General features: G+C 41.0%; 1 protein-coding gene across 4 annotated transcripts; it reads left to right on the top strand.

The window, feature by feature from the left end:
- Window positions 1–2,868: 2,868 nt before the first annotated feature.
- pkma (pyruvate kinase M1/2a) lies at window positions 2,869–19,523 on the top strand. Of its 4 annotated transcripts, none has more exons than XM_034558614.1 (10): window positions 2,869–3,146; window positions 9,028–9,212; window positions 9,342–9,433; window positions 12,722–12,853; window positions 12,962–13,148; window positions 13,272–13,542; window positions 13,769–13,919; window positions 14,160–14,312; window positions 15,710–15,876; window positions 17,429–19,523. In XM_034558614.1, exons 2-10 carry the CDS (start codon window positions 9,056–9,058, stop codon window positions 17,760–17,762), a joined length of 1,644 nt encoding a protein of 547 aa, XP_034414505.1. In that variant the 5' UTR covers window positions 2,869–3,146; window positions 9,028–9,055; the 3' UTR covers window positions 17,763–19,523. The 4 variants fall into 4 exon arrangements, with proteins under 4 accessions (XP_034414505.1, XP_034414516.1, XP_034414525.1 ...); XM_034558625.1 differs by lacking the exon at window positions 15,710–15,876 and adding an exon at window positions 16,287–16,453 and having other exon boundaries at window positions 2,881–3,146; XM_034558634.1 differs by lacking the exon at window positions 2,869–3,146 and adding an exon at window positions 3,168–3,299.
- Window positions 19,524–19,590: the final 67 nt, after the last annotated feature.

Genomic DNA, 19,590 nt, shown 5'->3' with positions numbered 1-19,590 from the left:
TGCCCCCCCCCTCCACACACACACACACGCATCTACCACCATCGTCCCGATTCCACTTTGAGATGATATTTAACACAAACACAGACGCAGTCAGGCGGATGTTCCCCTCCCCCCACTCTCTGCACCCCCACCCCATCCATCCACACTTACCTCCACAGAGGATGGAGACTCGGATGCCGTCCTTGCCTCAGCTGCTCTCCCTCTTAAAGGGCACACCTGCTTCTCTCTCTCTCGGTGGCTGTATTCCACTGAAATGATAAATGAAAATAAACCCATTAAAATGGGATTTTTTTTCGAGAAACCAGAGACACAATTCCCCGATTCTACAGCGTCTGTCTCTTGCTTGCGGTGTGTGTCTGCGTGCAATCCAGCTGGTGTGTGTGAGCCTGTGTATTTATCTATTGCAGATCTCTGCCGCTACTGCTCTCTTATATTTTGCCTGACAACACTGAGGAGTCTGAGCATGCTCAGTGAGACCAGGCAAGCCAGTCATGTGACCTGCAGCTGACTGCACTCTGCTGAGAAATAAGAGGTAGAATGGAGGAAAAATGTCTGCTTGTATATGCATCTGCATGTGTGTGTGTGTGTGTGTGTGTGTGTGTGATTGCATAAGTCAGTGTCTATTACTGTCCAATCATGCTTTGGAGGTAGCTTCTGGTTGATATTCAAAAGCTTTTGTGTCTTGTCTAAAAGGAATAGAAATTTGAAAAAGCAATGAACCCTAAATATTGTTAATGCTATATATTTGTGCTTTACATTTCAGCTTCAGTGCATGCTATATAGATGAAGAAACGCAGGCTAAAGGAATTGCTATTTCAATAACATCTTAAAAAAATAATTTAACATTACAAAAAAGATCCTATCTTCTGTATCTCTGACAGACCTTGTCATTGTGTGCATATGTGAGACAATGGCCACTGGGCTCTTGAGCTAATCAGTCTTTACCCTCGTTATCTCATATCTATTTAAGAACTGACCTAAAGCGTGAGCAGGTGTTAGGCCAGTATGATCAGTGTGTGGCTGTATACTCAGGAGAGGAAGAGAAAAGATCTATACATGTATTTGGCACACAATATGGCAATCTAGAGGGCACTATCCCCGATGGCACAATATAAATATGGGAAAACAGTATGACATCATGCCATAGTTGCTTTTTTATGCTGCCGGGTACTTCTTGTACATTAATGGGTGTTCCAGGTTAATGAAGAGTTCACTTTAGGCATAGCCCCAGAACAATTCAACATCTCCCACCTATAGTGCAACTGTCCTTCACTGTTCATCAACAGTCAGTACATTTTATTTCCGGAACAAGGTGAAAGTGCAGAACTTAAACTTCAGGCCAAATTATTTGTTCCATTTTTATCTAATTTGGATAATTTGGTTCCCATTAGTGTTATTTCACTTTTCTTTTTTTTTCTTTATCGTTTATTTATATTTTACTAGGTTACTCTAGGTTTTCTATGTGTGCATTAAAAAAGTCATTTCACTTTTTTGTTTGATTGTTTCCCTATTTGTGTTATATTGTTGTACTCATAGGTAGCAGTTGCTGTACTCATGCAATTATAATACACATTGAAGCATTAGGACGTCCTATCTGCTCATCTCTGAGATTTATCTGAGCATATCCCCACAGTGTCTTACTGTACCTCGTGGCCCAGGGGTTAGCAATCATTAATACTGACTGACAGCCAGGAGCTCGGACAGTGGACAGGGTGACTGAATGGCGGATCTGTCCCTCACTTGGACAGGTGTGTCCATTGGCCTCAGGTAGTGGAGTGGAGTGGATCCAGGCAGAGGCTGCCCACATCCAGTGAGACAGAAACATGGGCAGTGGAAGCAGCAGTGCTAACACAACCACAGCTGTGAACAGGTGAGAACAAAAAGGGACACTTGGGGAGGAGACGTGGACTCAGTGCAGAGTGCACACTTACAATGTGACACAGGTAGTCAAGACAGAAACAAATTAACATTAAAGCATTGGTTCTTTTTGTGTATCTGCAATTAGTACTTTGACGAGTATCTTTGCAAAATAGATTGTTCTACTATCTGTAACCAAATTTGAAGTTTAGATTTGAACCCCACTACATAAAATAGACAGTTGTGTTTGTGTCTGGGTTTTAGTTTCTGTCTGCCATCTTCTTGTCTGAGCTGATTATCACAACATCAGAATTAATCATCCTGGGAAACATTTGAGACATAGCTGTCTGGTGTCTTCCCTGGATAAATAACCAATATTTATGTAGGTTTTTTTGGCCTTTGATATACCACAGCTGATTAGCAAAGGGATGGCATTACACTAATCATGTCGGAAAAAAGAGTAGCATGTGTACCTGCACCGTGTACCTCCAACAAGGTTTACTCAATGGGAAGTAACTCAACATAAATGTACACAAATTGAAAAATATATATATTCTAAAAACTGTATTATTTTTCAGCACTAGGTGGAAGTATTGCATCAGACACTGTACAGTAGCGAGGTGTACGAGTCTTATTATTGCATCCGTTTTTAGAAAATGAATAGAAGGGGGTTTACAGTAGTTTGGTATCTTAAGAAAGTTACCGTGCTGTATCATGTTTGATGATTCTTTTCATTAACTATTTCGGTCGCCTATGATTTGCTCATTCGTAGGATAATGGATTCAAACACATACACACATGAAAAATGTACTAATTAGAACCTCTAAGAGGGCCATTAAACTGGGAAAGATATAATAACCATTGTAACCGAAACACTGTTTTTTTTTCTTTTCTGAAGGTAGAGCACGCCATCCATAGTCACATGACGTTGACGCTTGCATTCCAGCGCTGCGATTGGCTCCGTAACTTTACAAATCACTACCATCGCGGACTGTATCAAGGTATCATTCCGCGTCGTTCTTAGTTGCTTAGTTTTAGTTTCCCGACTTTCCTCAACCGTAATGAGAAAATAAAACACACGTTTGATTAGATTGTGTTAACTGCGGTTAGTATAAATGGTTCAGGATTGTGTGTTCTTTTTAATGTAGCTTTATTCTCTCGGATGGATATGTCTCAGCATCTCTAGAAAGTAGTTCCGCAGTGCGAGGGGCTAAGAAGATCACCTTGAGCTAGTCTCAGTGTGTTCAACGGCAGTTACATCTTTATAAGCAGTAGTTCAACGAGACAAGGTGGGTATCCTCAACATAGGCTGCAACTTGGTCGCTCATCAATCCTATGAAGTTATCTGATAACTTGTGTGACACTTGCGCCGTCACATAGTTGCCTTCTAAACCTTTTTTGTCTTTAATATATCTGTAGCTAGCGTTACATCCTGCGAGGTGGTAAGTCCATGCATATGTGATTCGGTCACAGCTAGTTTGCTTTCCACGTTTAACTACCTAACTTTGTATTACGTCATGTTTAAAAATGCTTAAACTCCTGGACGTGTTTGATTAGCGTAACGTTAGATAGGCCATTTTTAGTCCCGCTATGCTGGTTTGGTATTTGTCTAACAACGTTGCCATTTCAAAATGCAGTTAATAGATGCATAAACTGAGGGCATTTGTCCATTCGCCGAGCAGATCTTTTCTGTAACGGAACTCACTAACACGCTGTGTTTTTTAGTTATGGTTAAACGTGTTTTTATTATATCAAACATCGATTACATTAAATGTGATGCATAAAGTGTTGAACGTTGGAGAATCGCTTCCTGTTGCCTCCTCTTGTGGGTGTGGCGGCTTCGTCTTCTCGGTCTCTCATTGGTCAGTCTTTTTGATGTCGCTCTAGATCAGGAAAATGTGACGCAGGATGAGAACGTGACCTTTAGCGCATCGATTTGACTGCAGTGTGTGTGTGTGTGTGTGTATATATATATATATATATATATATATATATATATACGGTAAATTACTGATACTTTTTGAACTAGTGACTCAAATGCACCAGGGCTAAAACTCCACTGCATTATATGTCGTCGTAGTCATGCACATGGCAGTTCGTCAGGGGATCCTTTTACACTTCAATATTACTTCGCATATTTCCCTAGAAACACTTAAAATAACCTTGTTTATTATACTGTAGAGAAATATCCATCCTATAACAAATGTAGTTTAACATATGTACGTTGCCTTTGCAGCTTCACTGCACTAGCTTATTGCAGTGGTGCAAAGAGAACAGGACATGTTGACACTAAATACATGGACAGAATGGCAGGTCTAACCCTTTGTTTAGGTTGTAGTTATGGCTTTGGCTCTAGCTGTATTGTCCTTGGTAAGAAGATGATTTGACCAGGGCGTTGTTTATAGTTCCATTTTTAATAATAATGTCATATCTTTGTAAAATACATCTCTTGTGGCGTAAGAAGGATATGCATTGGGCCCTCCGGTATAGCCCGCATGTGCTGTGTTATGTTTTGAGAAATAATTATTTGGGGTATTAGAAAATCTACAGACACCGTCATTGCTGTGTCCTTCCTGGCCCTGTTGACAAAATGGAGTCTGCATCCCAGGGGCCCAGTCTGGTTATCATGTCAAGTGAAAGTTATGAGCTCAACAGAAGAAAGTGATCAGTGTCTGCTTCACTTAAATATCCGTTGTTTACTTTTTAATATTTGCCCAGTGAGTATACTGTAAAATTGTAATTTTAGCTTTGCTCTATTTCTATTTTAAGAAGCATATTGGCAGGTAATGATCCATATGCAAAGATGATTATGAATTGTGACGTCTACCATTTACCTCAGTTAATGGATGGCAAAACTGTCAATTGCCCTTGACCCCCGTTGTTTAGTTAATTTACAGCTGAGCTTTTGGTCAGTGCAGTAGACTAGGCCTTTTGCAGCTGGCACTGTGCTCATGCAGTTCCTCCCTACCATAGCTTTATGTATGCGTGGGGTCAATACTGCCAATTATGGGTATGCCTTTGCCACTGCAGACACACTTGACTGCATTGACAAAACTATGCACTCAATTTGATGAAAGGTGCTTGGGTTAAACATGTTACCAGATGGTTTGGCATGTGTATTTGAAATGCATTGGAGTTTCGCAGCATTCTGTACCATTTTATAAACTTAAACCTGCAAAGTGGTCCGTTTTGTTTTGGAGTTTACAGGCCTAATTTACAGACGTACATAGTGTAAATATGATTGTACATTCTGAGTATTAGATTTCTACAAACGGCTTCTGGATGCTGTGTGTTATTTTTAGCCAAGATTCTGTTTCTAGACCAGGGGGGGGAGGGGGTTGTACAGCCTATGTTGGTAGTAACATTGCTCGGAAACTGCTGTGGTGAAAGTCTCATGTACTTCGACTGTATCCGGTCATGGCAATTGCCCGTTCACAGCAGGTGCTTTCCATATCCTTTATCCCTATTGAAGGGATTTACTCTTGAGCACCTGAATGTGTCATGTATGCACGTGCACTGCAGCGGTCAGCTCTGCTTGGACTGCTGTAGCAGGGAGTGGTTCGCTCATCGGCATTAGAAGATCCAACACACTGGGGTTGTTGTGGAGGTCATTGACTGTACCGTGCCTGTTTGTCCCTAGGAGGAACAGAAAGATCTACTGGGGGTATGTAGTGCTATTTGCAAATGGTGCCTTGTTTGAGTGTGACTGATGAACCGTCGACTGTCGCTGTGCGGCAACTTGTGTTGCGTCACATCTAGAAATGGTACTAAATGTCATGTCACTCTGACAGCAATGCTATCATGGCTGCTAATGATTGCACAGGCAAGGACATTTTTCAAAATGACAAGGAAAGACTGGCACAGAGAATATGTTGTAACATGAGTATTTTTTTTAAAGGTAGACGTGTTGAGAGGGGATTATTAGCAGTGAGCTCTAAAGTTAGCCTTTCATCTGTGTCAGGGTGACTGCAGCTGCTGTTGGTGTGTGGTAGCTGCTCGCTGCCTGTCCTGGGTTCAGGCACTGTCTCTTCAGTCAGCCATTCTTTTAATTGTTATTTTGTCTTTCCGTAACCTGATTTTTAACAGTTATACCAGGTATGTGTCATGTCTTCTGACGGATGGGGGTGGCTCAAAAAAATGAAGCACTCAACTGAGGATACAGGCGTTAAGGTTGAGTTGCTTGAGGATGAAGTGACAAAGATATCTGCTGTGACCTGTTTGCCAATCATCAAATTTGGCCTTGTGACAGAAGGCCATCAGCAAATGTTTGGCGGATTCGCATTTCAAATTTGGAAAACGTTCTGAGGGTAAACAGACAAACCATAAAACAATCCTTTTCATAAGCCTTGCTGTAAATCAACTGTGCGATAGGTCGCATGTGAGCATTGCGGTGACTCTCACTTCCTGAAAACACCGCCTATTGCCTGTTTTGTATTGCCATTGGCTCACTCCTCACTCACTACTCTTAACAGGAGGAGTGGTAGAAGTCGCTAGTTTTAACAAAGCAGAGTGCCCTTACTGTTGGGGTTTGGACGATGTGTTTGGCTAATAGCTAACAAAACTAGCCATGCACACACTGCTGTGCTGTGTTATTTCTGTTTTTGGCAAGATTGTAGGAAATGTCTTTACTCAATGACTTTGCGCTAATTGCATTCATACATCACTGCTTGTGTTGAGTTTGCATGAAGAGGGTTTTACAATGCCTTATAGCCCATTGGTGTATATCCGCGGGTTAGCCAATTGGTGTTATTCATATTCAATCAAACAATACCGCAGTGGTCCTTGCAGACACCTGGCAGAGCTCTATACTCTTTTTGTAATGCATTATTATCTTTTATTATGCATCTGATTTGTAATCCATGTTTGTGGTTGAGTAGCAAAACAGCTTGTCAGGAGATTTGCCTAAAACTGTGTCAACCTTTCCATTTAAGACAAATGTGCATCCCCTTTCATTTTTTCTGTTGCAACTGTCAGTGTTGGGTTGTCAGTAGTATTACATTGAACCCTGTTGTGATACCCATTATGGTCATGAAATACCCGACCAGTTTAGAAAGATATTTAACCAAATGGCCACCATTAGCATGTCTAGATAGTTCACTGTCTATTATTCTAAATTTTAAATGATTAGTCAATGCTCTGAGTTACTAAAGCCCAAACTTTATTTATTTATAGAAATATGCAGGCTAGGATAACAGCATATGCTCACATTGTAACCAGCAACAATCTGATATTTCTATTGAATAAAATACTTAATTGAATATTGCCCCCATGCATAAATAATGAATGAATAAAACATGAAATAATTTAAAGAAAACAACTACGCAGCACACTACTACAGTGACTGCGGATATTTCAGCCTCTTTCCCCCCCTCTGCAGTCTTTCCTAGTGGTTCAGCCCACTTGGATGTCTGCCCCCAGCCTTTCCACGATTCTGTGTGTTGCAGTAGTGCGATGTGACTGAGCTCACGTAGAGCACTGGTTTGCCCCATTGCCTGTTACATCATCATCATCATCAGCCAGCAGCTCCAGTCTGTTGGTATAGTGGCTGTGCCCGGAATCCCCCACCATGATGCATTTCTAATTAGGATGTGATGAGTAGGAGGGGGTCAGCGTCGGACCACATTGCTGTTGAACGCATCAGAGATTTAGAGCCACCATGAATGCAACTTCAGTTGCAGTTACACAAGCAACAGCTTCAATTACAGATTTTGCATTCTTTGCCTATTTATTTTTTATTCAGTGTAGAGGTGATCCGGAAAGCACGAGAGGATTTTCCCCTTTATGTGATATCAACTTGTTATCCTGTTGCTCTGCCAAAGAAGCAACCGGTGAGTGTTGTTTGTTTGAATAGAACTTCAATGTATAATTTAAACCGAGGGAACCTAATCTCTCCACTGGGTGGTTTGGACAGTGGTCTGAGTTTGCGCTTGGCAGGGAGTCATTCTATACTGAGTTGAAATGTACTTAGGGCTATTGGTATCTTCTAGCAACTACTTTTACATCTCTCATACTATATTTCCTTTTATTATAAATGTTTTACATCAATGTATTTTATCCTCCACATGGGAAGTATTGATTGTGGAAAGTATAAATGGTGGACAGTGTGCACATCAAACCACACTTGTTTACAGGTGCATCATTCGAGTATTGCAGTTGAAAATGTATTTATTTGATCTTCACAAATCATTAAATTACTCTTGATAATGCAGTATAACTGCTAGTTTTAGATCCCAGTTTCTGTAAATAATTACATTTTGAAATAATTCCACCTTCTGACCAATTCATGAGGAACCTAATCTGTCATATCACCAGATTCACCCTCAACCAAGCATTTCAACCTTAGTCAGCTGGGCTGTAGTCATGTAGTTACAACAACCAGAGCCATAATATGAGCGACATTCCTCATGATTATGCTCAAACACACCTTCATGCCTTGATGTCAATGTGTATAGTGTCTCTAAATCTGTCAGGGAACCGTCTCAGGCAAGACACTGTGCATCCATTTCAGCATTGAGCCATTTACGCTTGCTGTAATATCTCTTTTCTGCTACCATGTGCAGTATATAGTAATATGGTGTCTCTTTTTTAAGCAAGAACATAGTGATGAAATCTGGCAATTTCAGCCCTGTAGGTGCACTTCGTGATGGTGTTGTTGCCATGGGTGACAGTGCAGATGGTCTTACCTTCACATTTTCCTTAGTATTTTAGATCACCGTATCTATGTAGCCTCACTGAAAAAGAGTGTTTTTATTTGAATAATTTGTCATAAGCATACATTTAGTCACTGTAAAAGCTGTTGGTTGTGCAACCTGAAAAACAAATCGTAGCTGAAGAAAATAAGGTATTGTGCAAGATGGATCAGGGGGCTACATTTCATGAACCAAATCTTGGTCTTTAGTCTCCTTAATCTTGGCGGCTGATGTTACTTGAAAATAGACACAGTGCCATTACTTGCTGGCCAGTGGGAACAATAGCCTTCACCCTAGAACTATGTCCATTCAGATATACAACAAAGACTCAGAGTGGGATTCAGTGAGTGTGTCATGATCATTTTTTAAAAAAGATTTAAGGAATCCTGGCCCAACAGTCGTAAACTGAAGAAAGCTGTCAGTTGCCATTGCTGTGTTCTCTATATTAACTTTTTTTTTTTCTCCCATTCGTTTTCTGCAGGACTTCTCCAGTTTCACCAGTGATCGCCATGCCTCAGGTAAAGTCTCCAGACATGGGCTCTGCCTTCATCCAGACACAGCAGCTCAACGCTTCCATGGCTGACACCTTCCTTGAACACTTGTGCCTGCTGGACATTGACTCTGAGCCCACCACCGCACGCAATACTGGCATCATCTGCACCATCGGTTGGTCAACATTTAGTTGCAATATGGTTACTACTAGGGTTGCGGCAATTGTTTGTTCAAATAATCAATATTTCCTAGTAAAAGAAACCTTTTTAAACGTTGCCCTTTCCTTTCAATAACCGCCTGCAGGGCCAGCATCTCGTTCTGTGGAAATACTGCAGGAGATGATCAAGTCTGGAATGAACATTGCTCGCTTGAACTTTTCCCATGGCACACATGAGGTGGGTCTTTGTCAAAAAGTCACGCTCAAACAGTGCTGATAATTTCCATCAAACATGGGTCGATGCTTTATCAAACACTGGTATTGGTTGGTATATTGATTTGTGGCAGTCTTGCATTTTCTTGTTTAACTCTTTTCATAAGATGGCTATAGTGAAAGGGTCAACAATGCTCACGGTGAAAAGCATGTTATTCATTTTTAGACTACTGCAATTAGCTTGGCACGAAAGAGCGGTAGTGCTGTTAAATGAATTAGGATTACAGTCTGGGCTAGCTAACCAAGTTCATCTTAAAGTTATGCAGTCTTTGTGTCACTCAAGGGCAAATTGTATGGGAGGACAGAGGAAAAATGTGACTAGTGTGAGCTGCAGATCTCACCTCAAAGCCCCGAGCTGGTTATTATTTCTGCACTTTAAAATCTAACAGGTTTCACAGTCAAAATGTCCAGTTTGATAAATATAACCAAACAAATTCAATAGGAAGAAGCTAGCGGCGAGAGACTGGCATACTGCCACTAGTTTGTCTACATATATTATATTATATTATATTATATTATATTATATAGTCAGTCCAGGTGAGCTGCATCTCATTGACAATCTGATTCTGCCCTCCAGGCTCCTGCAGGGTGAGCGAGATGCTCATCGTGTTTTTCAACAGATTAGCCGATCTAATTAGAGCATTATCCACATGGGATAAGTGGAGCTTTTAAAATTTAATTGAGCTTTTCCATAGTGTCAGTTTAGCCTGATGCAAAATGGAGTCCACCAGTCTCAATGAGTGCAATGCTCATTGGAGACTGGTGGACTCCATTCAATCGGTTATCTGCATTATTATGAAGACCGAGGAGAGGCATTTTGCACTATGCAAGTAGCAACACACTGGAACATTAAACCAGAGCTGTACCGAATAGTTCAAAGCATCATTTATAATGTTAACATTCAAATTATTATTATTATTAACTCTCAGAAACATTGCGTGCAAAGTCTATCTTTTCTCTCTCCCATATCTAGTGACGTGACTCTGTCTTCTCTGTAATTGTCTTTGCCCAAAAGTCAACATTTATTCATTCACAACATGTTTTTTATTCAACAAAAGATTCTGCTTCAATCCATATTTGTTGCCGTTTACCCTAAAACAAATAGTTTTACTGCGATAAAAAAAAAACACAAAGGCAGGCATGCACCTGTGTTAACTGGGCGGTTTAGCAGTAATCTAACGGCACCGTAAGTTACATTTCTATAACCACAACAACTAGATCATAAAATATAACGTCAGACATTAGAGTTTCATTCAACAAACCTTAATAAATGCTTAGAATGCAAACAGAAATTGCATTTGAACATATGGTCAGCACACTGACAGCTGTTGCCTATTGGGCTTGCGTTAGCCATACTATGATTTGAGCATTTATTTGCTAAATGCAATACCTGTGAGGGTTTCTGGACCATCATTTTAATTTGTTTAGGTTTCAATAGATTTTTCCAATAATAAATATACAGACATTTGCATAAAGCAAGCATCTTTGTCCACTTTCATGTGGCATGAATTCAATCAAAGAAATCTTATCGCTCCGTGAATGTAGAAATAATTAACTTTAATTTGAGAGATTTTTAAGTCCTCCTTAGTGAAAAGTATCCAGGGTTTACATTGGCTTGTTTGTTTCAACAAGATCAAGTCTGATTTGGAGAACAGCAAAATAAATAAAGCTTCGTTGGCTTGTGGTTCTATAAATAGTACCTGTATCTGTAGCCTCCTGCCCTGCCCTTTATCTCCTCTGCTGGCAGCACGCCTGGACTCTGTCATTCAGTGTGTACAAAAACCAACACCAAGGTCACTCCACTTTAAAGTGTAAAGTATATCCAAAAAGTCACATTTCTTAAAGCCAGTTAAAGGTGCAGTGTGTAGGATTTGCCGCCATCTAGTGGTGAGGTTGCACATTGCAACCAACTGAAGTTCTCCTGTGTGTCAAGCGAGTAGGACAACGACAGTGCCAAACATTAAAATGTGAAAGGCCCTACCTAGAGCCAGTGTTTTGTTGGATTGATCTGGGCTACTGTAGAAACATGAAAAAAAAGTTTTCATTTTCAGGTTGTTATACTGTAAAGAAACGTATCCATATTTATTAAATGTTTGCCAATAGATCCCAACACACTGTTCCTTTTTAATAATATTGAATGAAATGAGAACTAGAACATGAACTAGAGTTTCACATTACATTGTGTTGAAAATCAATGACACTTTTATGGATCCTGACTCGTACATAGAGTTAAGTCACCTGCTCTAAATGTACTGCAACATTAGTCTTTGCACTGTAGACTGTCTACCTTGACTCCGTCTCTTACTTTAAATGCTGCAGCACACTGGAGGTTAACAGCTGCAAAAACATCATCCACATTTTATTTGTTTTTGGCTTGATATAATTTAAAGTTTCTGAAGCTAATTTCAGAGTACGTACAGTGTTGGCTCAGCATATGGCCATATGTCATCACCTGCCACTTAAGTTATTACTGAAAGCTCTGGTTAGCCAGGTGGGAAGTTTAAGCCGTGTGTTGTTAGAAGACAGCTCTCTGCTGGAAGCGCTGCGCTACATGTTCATAAGCCTGCCTGAAATGGTCATGTGCATTTTAGGGTCAAGACCGGCCACCAGATTCTGTTGATGCAGGGAACAATATCAGACCACATTAGTAATGATTTTCCGCAAGTCTGTTTTACATTTAGAATTGGGGTAGGATCTGAATTGCTGGGTTTTCTTGAGTCAATTGTTCAACACCAATTTCACAGAGGAATTTCCTCCTGAGAAACACTTAATTTCCTCAGCTGACTTACTTACAATACAACTTCAGTCAAAAGACATTGCAAGCCACATTCTATGTCTATCATGCTAGTTTGAGTGATTGTGTACTGATAACATGTATTTTGGGTCTTCAGTGGCATTACTTACTGACTCTTAATTAGCAAGACATGTTCTCCTATCATCAGTTATTGTGGTTAGTGCACCCAGATTCCTGAGTGGCACTTAACATGCCAGAAAGAACCTTATGACCCTGTAGTGATGCTGACCGTGTGACTCATGTTTATTACTGGGCAAGTTGTCAAACAGACCTTATCTGTCAGCTGAATAAAACCTTGTGCCTCTGCATAGTTGCAATTTCTTTTTATTGAAATGTCTTCAATAAAATCAGATTGTTTAGAACTATAGGTTAGAGGTCAGTTTCAGAGGTGTGTGTGTGTGTGTGTTTAAAATGAATCTTGCTTATTGTTTCCTCTGATCATACGTCTCTTTTATGTAGTACCATGCTGATACCATCAAGAATGTGCGTAAGGCATGCGAGAGCTTCGAGCCTGGCAGTATCCAATACAGGCCCATTGGCATTGCCCTGGACACCAAGGGCCCAGAGATCAGGACTGGCCTCATCCGGGGAGTAAGTTTAGCATTGACTGCTAGTCTTCAAAATGGCTTCATTATCTGTTGTTGACAATCAAAAACATGTTGCGTGAAAACAAAGCAAAAATTATGTCTGTTTTGACAGAGTGGCGAGGCTGAGGTGGAGCTGAAGAAGGGCAACATGATCAAGATAACCTTGGATGATAGTTATCAGGATAACTGCAGTGAGGAGATCCTCTGGCTAGACTACAAGAACATTCCCAATGTAGTCGAAATTGGAAGCAAGATCTACATCGATGATGGACTCATGTCCCTTCAGGTCAAGGAGATTGGTGAGTGGAGGAGTGGCAAACTCAGTAAAATCTCTTTTAATCCATTAGAATGTTTAGAGACCCCTGCTGTGTATCAATACCCAATTAAAGACTCAGCTCATTAACAATTTCTTGTCTCGCCAGGTTCTGATTTCCTCATGTGCGAGATTGAGAACGGCGGCACCCTGGGCAGCAAGAAGGGAGTGAACCTCCCCGGTGCTGCTGTGGACCTGCCTGCTGTTTCGGACAAGGACGTCAAGGACCTGCAGTTTGGTGTGGAGCACGGAGTCGACATGGTCTTTGCCTCCTTCATCCGCAAGGCAGCAGACGTACACGCTGTTAGAGCGGTGCTGGGAGAGAAAGGCAAAGACATTAAGATCATCAGCAAGCTTGAGAACCACGAGGGTGTACGCAGGTGTGTGTGTGTGGATGAAGTGGTTTCATCTTTTTCAAGTGTGTGTGTGGTCAAGTGAAAATCTTTTGTTTGCATCATGATATACTTGTTCTGAATATATATTTATTTGATTCATCCCATGGTTAGCTGTGTTTTTATGAACCCGTGCCTTTCACATGGCATTTTAAACTTTTAGAATCCCATTATAATTTACTGTTGAATGAATAATTTTCTGTCTCCCGTGTAGATTTGATGAGATCATGGAGGCCAGCGATGGCATCATGGTTGCCCGTGGTGACCTGGGAATTGAGATCCCCACAGAAAAGGTCTTCCTCGCCCAGAAGATGATGATCGGTCGCTGCAACAGAGCTGGCAAGCCGATCACATGCGCCACTCAGGTGAGATGAAAGCAAAGGAAGTGCTCTATTTCTTCAGCTATATTATCCCCAGTGGCTAAAGTTTATTTGATTACAAAAAACAGCCGCACCGGGCAGCTTATGTGTCAGTATGGAGGGCAGTCTTAATCTTTTGTAAAACATAATGCAGTAGAAACAAAATGGTCTCACTCAAATGGCTGTTATTTTCTTCGATGTTTGTATGCATGTTGCCCTCTAACGCATCACATGGACGCCATTCAGATGTTGGAGAGCATGATCAAGAAGCCCAGACCCACACGGGCTGAGGGCAGTGACGTAGCCAACGCCGTGCTGGACGGAGCCGACTGCATCATGCTGAGCGGAGAGACTGCCAAGGGCGATTACCCTCTGGAGGCAGTACGCACACAGCACATGGTGAGTTGATGTGTGCGTATATATGTATAATAAACATATTTGAAGAATGTATTCCATATCAAACGCTTACAAGTTATCATTTTTAAAATGCAATTATTACTATTTAAATACATAAATTATGTTTTATGGAATGATCTTGCATGATTTGTCTCTTATAACTTTAAGCATGCTTTAAGACTGGGAAACTGCTCTTTCTGGTTTTCATAATTTTTGTGTCCTCTTGAACACATCTATTACTATTACGTCTTTTTTCCCAATTGGCCTACGAGCTGCTGAAGGTGTCAACAGGACTGTTAGAGGTCCATCCACCTATTTCCAGTTTAGACGTTTACTGCCTCTTTAGATATGCCAATAAACAATGAATAATCAATAATCATTAAATATTTGATTGCGTAAAGATAAGTAATAACACAAACATTATTTGTCAAAAAAGATTTACAGTGCACGTATAAGAAGAGAAAAATTCTGCACATAGAGGCTTGGATTACTGCAAGATTTGTGCTGTCTGTATTTATAAACTTTTAATGATTAACCAATGATCATTAACAAGGCTGATGATGGGTTTAGCAAATAGTCAACTAAATACCATTATTTGTGTGTTTTGTATTTATTTTCAGTCAGGGACAGACACCAGTAAACACAGTTTTGAGGTCTTAAACTCAATACTGGTCTTTTCTTACTCCAAAATCACAATCGGTGACACGGATGGATAATGCACTAATTGCTTGTTCAGACCTCTCTTGGCTAACCATCACTTTTCTCTGCGACACTGTTTTTGGTGTGCAGATGCAGAAGTGACTCAGCAGTACTGCAGCTCCTGCCTTTTTAAACCAGCTGCCTTTATGCTAAAGTGTCATGGTGTTCTTCACAATCCAAAGTATACAAAGACTGCTGCTGATCTAAAATATATTTATATTCTCTTAACATCTTGTAGACTAACTGATGTATTCTTCTCATTTACTTCAAACTTTCATGTGCTTTTCTTGTTCATTCCTTCTAACAGTGTTAACCATTTCTTCACACATTTAGTTGACTTAAATTAGTTTTGGTTTTGAATAGATTAGCACGTGTTATATTGTACCGTTTACTGTTATTCTAATACTTCATGTAAATGTTTGTGGTGAAATTTGTGCCTCCTGGATATGTTTTAACATTGACAATTCCGTGTCTCCCCCCCACTAATTGTCCTCTAAACTGTTCTATGCATTGTCCCTTTTGTCTTTCCTTCTCTTTTTTAACTTGGGTTCTTCTTGTGTGCCTCTAACATTCTCTCTCTCTCTCTCTCTCTCTCTCTCTCTCTCCTCCTGTGTTCCTGTCCTTTTTTCCACCCGTCTCCCTCATTTTGCATCTGTGTGGGAATGCCTTTGCTTGATGCATCTTACCCTCACTTGTGCCAGATTGCTCGTGAAGCCGAGGCAGCCATGTTCCACCGGCAGGTGTTTGAGGACCTGCGTCGCTCCACGCCGTACTGCAAAGACCCCGCTGAGGCTATTGCAATCGGCGCTGTTGAGGCTTCTTTTAAGAGCTTAGCCTCTGCGATGATTGTGCTCACTGGCTCTGGAAGGTAGGCAGGTTATCTGGTCCTAGCAGGTCGAGGATGACTATATAATATCGGTACTTAAGGAGAGAGAGAGTAGGGCCAGACAGGGACTGACTGAGGAAGTAACCTGGCAAACGCCAAGTAGACTGCTGGTTGATTTGTACCCATGTGGACACATTTAAATGATCTTCAACCCCTTATTTAAAGGCTCAAATTCACACAACCCAACACTTTGTATTTTGGCCTCTTTCAATGCGATTTAATATTAAAAGGAACAATTGGCCCACATTAAACCAACAGCTATCCTTTAACCATGAGTCCTGCTACGCATTTGCCAGTCACTGTCCGTGGTGTGAATGACTCGGCGTTCAGTAGTGGGTGATCGAGAGTAACCCCACCACCCCACCCTTACCTCATGGTCCCTCTGGGCTCAGATAGCACGAGAGGCCGAGGCGGCCACCTTCCACAGACAACTGTTTGAGGAGCTGAGGAGACACTCCCACCTGACCAGAGACCCCTCAGAGGTTGTAGCTGTTGGTGCTGTTGAGTCTGCCTTCAAATGCTGCGCTAGTGCCATGATTGTTCTCACTAAGACTGGGAGGTAAGATAGTCAAGGGTAGAGGGGAAATGATCCCTGGTCCTGAGGTAAGGTGGTGCAACACAGCTCCTGATTCTCCCCCAACACTTGATATGCTCTTGCAGATCCCTCTCCATTGATTGTGTATGTGTGGGCATCTGAGTTGCGTTACTTGGGGTGGGTTGGAGATAGCACAGATTTCAAGAGGGGTCAATAATTATCTCAGTCCCAATGTCCAGCCTTCACATACTTCATTTAATATCACACGATGTAATCAAATCGAGTGCTATTTCATATTAAATGTTATCCAATTAGAAATAATTAGTTGTACACATGGCAAAGTAAAAAACCTGTTGTTGCAAGCTGTCAGTCCTGTTTTAACATCCTAATATAAATCCATATGAATTGCGGGTTGGTTAATTTAATTTTAAGGCCTCACTAGTTTAGTTTGACTCTGACTGACTCTGGACATTTGGGCCACTGCAGTGACTTTAAGCCTCTGCACACAGTGAGGCGTCATTTATTTTGGCTAATGAGAACTCTCAGGACTGCGTGAGCTTTCCTGACTATCCTGTTAGTTGTGTTGCACCAGTTTGGGCAGGACAACTCAATATGTGAGTTGGACTTTAAATCAGCCAAATATCTGAAAACACCTCCCCCGTATTTGGGGTTTAGGGTTTTTTAATCACATTGAATTGCTTCTTCCAAGAATCCAGCTAAGATAATTTAAATGTATTAAGGTTAATGGCTTTTACAGACCGAAAGCATCATTCAACGTTGGGTGCGATACAATATCTATCGCCAAATTATGTCTATTGTCCATCTATCATGAATAATATAATCATGTAAATGGTAACTGAGCCTCTTACTTAAGTAAAGATATTTTGTGTACAATTGAAGTTGCCATTTAATCTGTTTCTCTCCCTAATCATCATTATTTATTCATACTGTTGCAATCATTAGTTTAAAGGAAAATAAAATGTGTATGTGTATTTGCAGGTCCGCCCACCTGATCTCCAGATACAGGCCCCGTGCCCCCATCCTTGCTGTGACCCGTAATGCCCAGACAGCTCGCCAAGCCCACCTGTACCGCGGCATTTTCCCCGTCCTCTACACCGAACCCTCCCACGATGTGTGGGCAGAGGACGTCGACATGCGCGTCAACTTTGCCATGGATATGGGTAAGTGTCTACTTACTAGAAGTAAGGGTGCATTTAAGATGACAAACACCGTCAAAAGCAGAGCGAATTCCTCATTGTGCAGGGTGCACTTGGGGAAATCCTTGGACACTGTAAAATGTAAAATATGCAATGTTAACGTTCCAGTCAAATGAAAGTTAGAGCGTCTTAAGCTTCTGTACTGTGAGTATTCCCAAGTAAAATGGAATATTTGAGCGGTGTACAGTTACAAAAGGGATTTAAATATAATCCACTGCATTTGATTGGACCGCTAATAAGTGGGCGGGCTTGAAATGCAGCATAGTATAGAGCTGTAGAAGACTACGGCTCCACTGGAGCACACCTGCCTTGTTGCTAAAAAAATTAAGATATAATGGAATTGTTATTATTATTATTATTATTGGTTGAAAGTTGACAACAAGCTTAGTCGGTACTAGCTTGTGTAAGCACACTAAATATATTGTTTTACTTTATTGAAGTAAAGATGATTGGATTTTGATATAAAAATACTAGGATTTTATTTGCATTTCATTCTAATTCTTTTGTATAGATTGTTTTAAATAGGTACAACAGTATGACTGGGGGATGGGCTAAAAAATATTGACAAAGGCATTTTCATTTCAACCTTAATTTTCAGGCAAGGCCCGGCTTCTTCAAAGCAGGAGATGTTGTCATCGTCTTGACCGGCTGGCGCCCAGGCTCTGGTTACACCAACACCATGCCGTGTGGTTCTGGTGGCTTGAACGGCCCACAGGGCTGCTCTGCTTTCTCCCTCCACCTTCATCTATCTTTCAGAGCTCTCTACACCACTCCAGCTACAGCTCTTCTTAGCCAACACCTGGGCTCACAGACTCAACTGCTGAACAATTAATCATTAGGCAATAATGCAAAGTACATAGAAAATAAATAGAGTATAGCCCCCATGGTCAAAGAGCTGTTTCCGGTGGGTATGGAGGCTCGACTCGTACAATTCCACTTTGTCTCCATTCCTTTCCATGTTGATTCAATTTAACCAGTCTGCAAGGCCTCAGATTAATACACCCTGTCCAGAAACTGCTGTATTTATTCACTCAAACACTTGTATTATTAAAGGTGATCCAGTCTGAGAGTGAACGCATCCGGGTCTGTGTGCAATGCGCATACTAGGCTCTTGTTCAGGTGGAGTTGGTGGATGATCTTAAAAGAGCACTTGAGTACTGTAGTTTACTAATCGCCTCCTCTGCCGATGGAACGAACAAATTTGTGGCACCCCAAATCGAAGGGCTCCTCCTCCAGAACTGCACTGGCTCCACCACTCCACCCAAACAAATCCCTTTGTAGTGCCCGTCTGTATGAAATGTCCTCTCTTAATGCCAGCTATCACTGTATCTAAGTGTATCTGTACGTGTTGCGCTCCCAATCTCCTCCAGACAGATGTTACATTTGATATTATACTTGACTTCTGTGAGTAAGGGTTTTGTTTTGGGACATCCAATACTACTTATATTTTGTCTGAAATGTTAGTGTTGGATGTGTCAGTGTCAGCCTCAGAGGTGTTGATTAAGTATACTGTATTTGTGATATTAGATGGGTCATAAAGCCTTCACCTTTTCTTTTTTTTTATTTGCATTTGGATCATATGTAAGTTAGCACTATATGAATCATGTACGTTTCACTAACGTTGACTAATATGAAATATGCACTTTTAGAGTTTATTTCATTGGGTACCTGATGGTAGGTTGACTTCCTGTCCCTCTCAACTCCGATGGGTGATGGGTAGAAACCCTCTGCTTCTGTTGGTGATCCACTGTAGTTGTCTTCATGTGTGTTACATGCTTTTGATTGTAATGCTAGTGTAAGAACTAATGTTTAGCTGGCGTACTGAGTTGTCCTAACACAGAATTTCCATCAATAAAAAAAATACGAGCACCTCCTTATCTTTGCCTTTTTTTTTTTTTTTTTTACAGTTAAATCATGGATTTAAGTTAAAGGGTGGTACTACAG

The sequence above is a fragment of the Cyclopterus lumpus genome, chromosome 3, assembly GCF_009769545.1.
Source record: "Cyclopterus lumpus isolate fCycLum1 chromosome 3, fCycLum1.pri, whole genome shotgun sequence".
NCBI classification, from domain to species: Eukaryota; Metazoa; Chordata; class Actinopteri; order Perciformes; family Cyclopteridae; genus Cyclopterus; species Cyclopterus lumpus.
This window is presented reverse-complemented; position numbering and strand designations above follow the sequence as displayed.

Bases quoted from the DNA above. Each gene is read 5' to 3' on its own strand.
- pkma (XM_034558641.1), top strand. From the start codon at position 9,056: ATGCCTCAGGTAAAGTCTCCAGACATGGGCTCTGCCTTCATCCAGACA. The intron at 13,920-14,159 runs GTGAGATGAAAG...GACGCCATTCAG, and splicing joins CGATCACATGCGCCACTCAG to ATGTTGGAGAGCATGATCAA. The intron at 14,313-15,709 runs GTGAGTTGATGT...CACTTGTGCCAG, and splicing joins CAGTACGCACACAGCACATG to ATTGCTCGTGAAGCCGAGGC.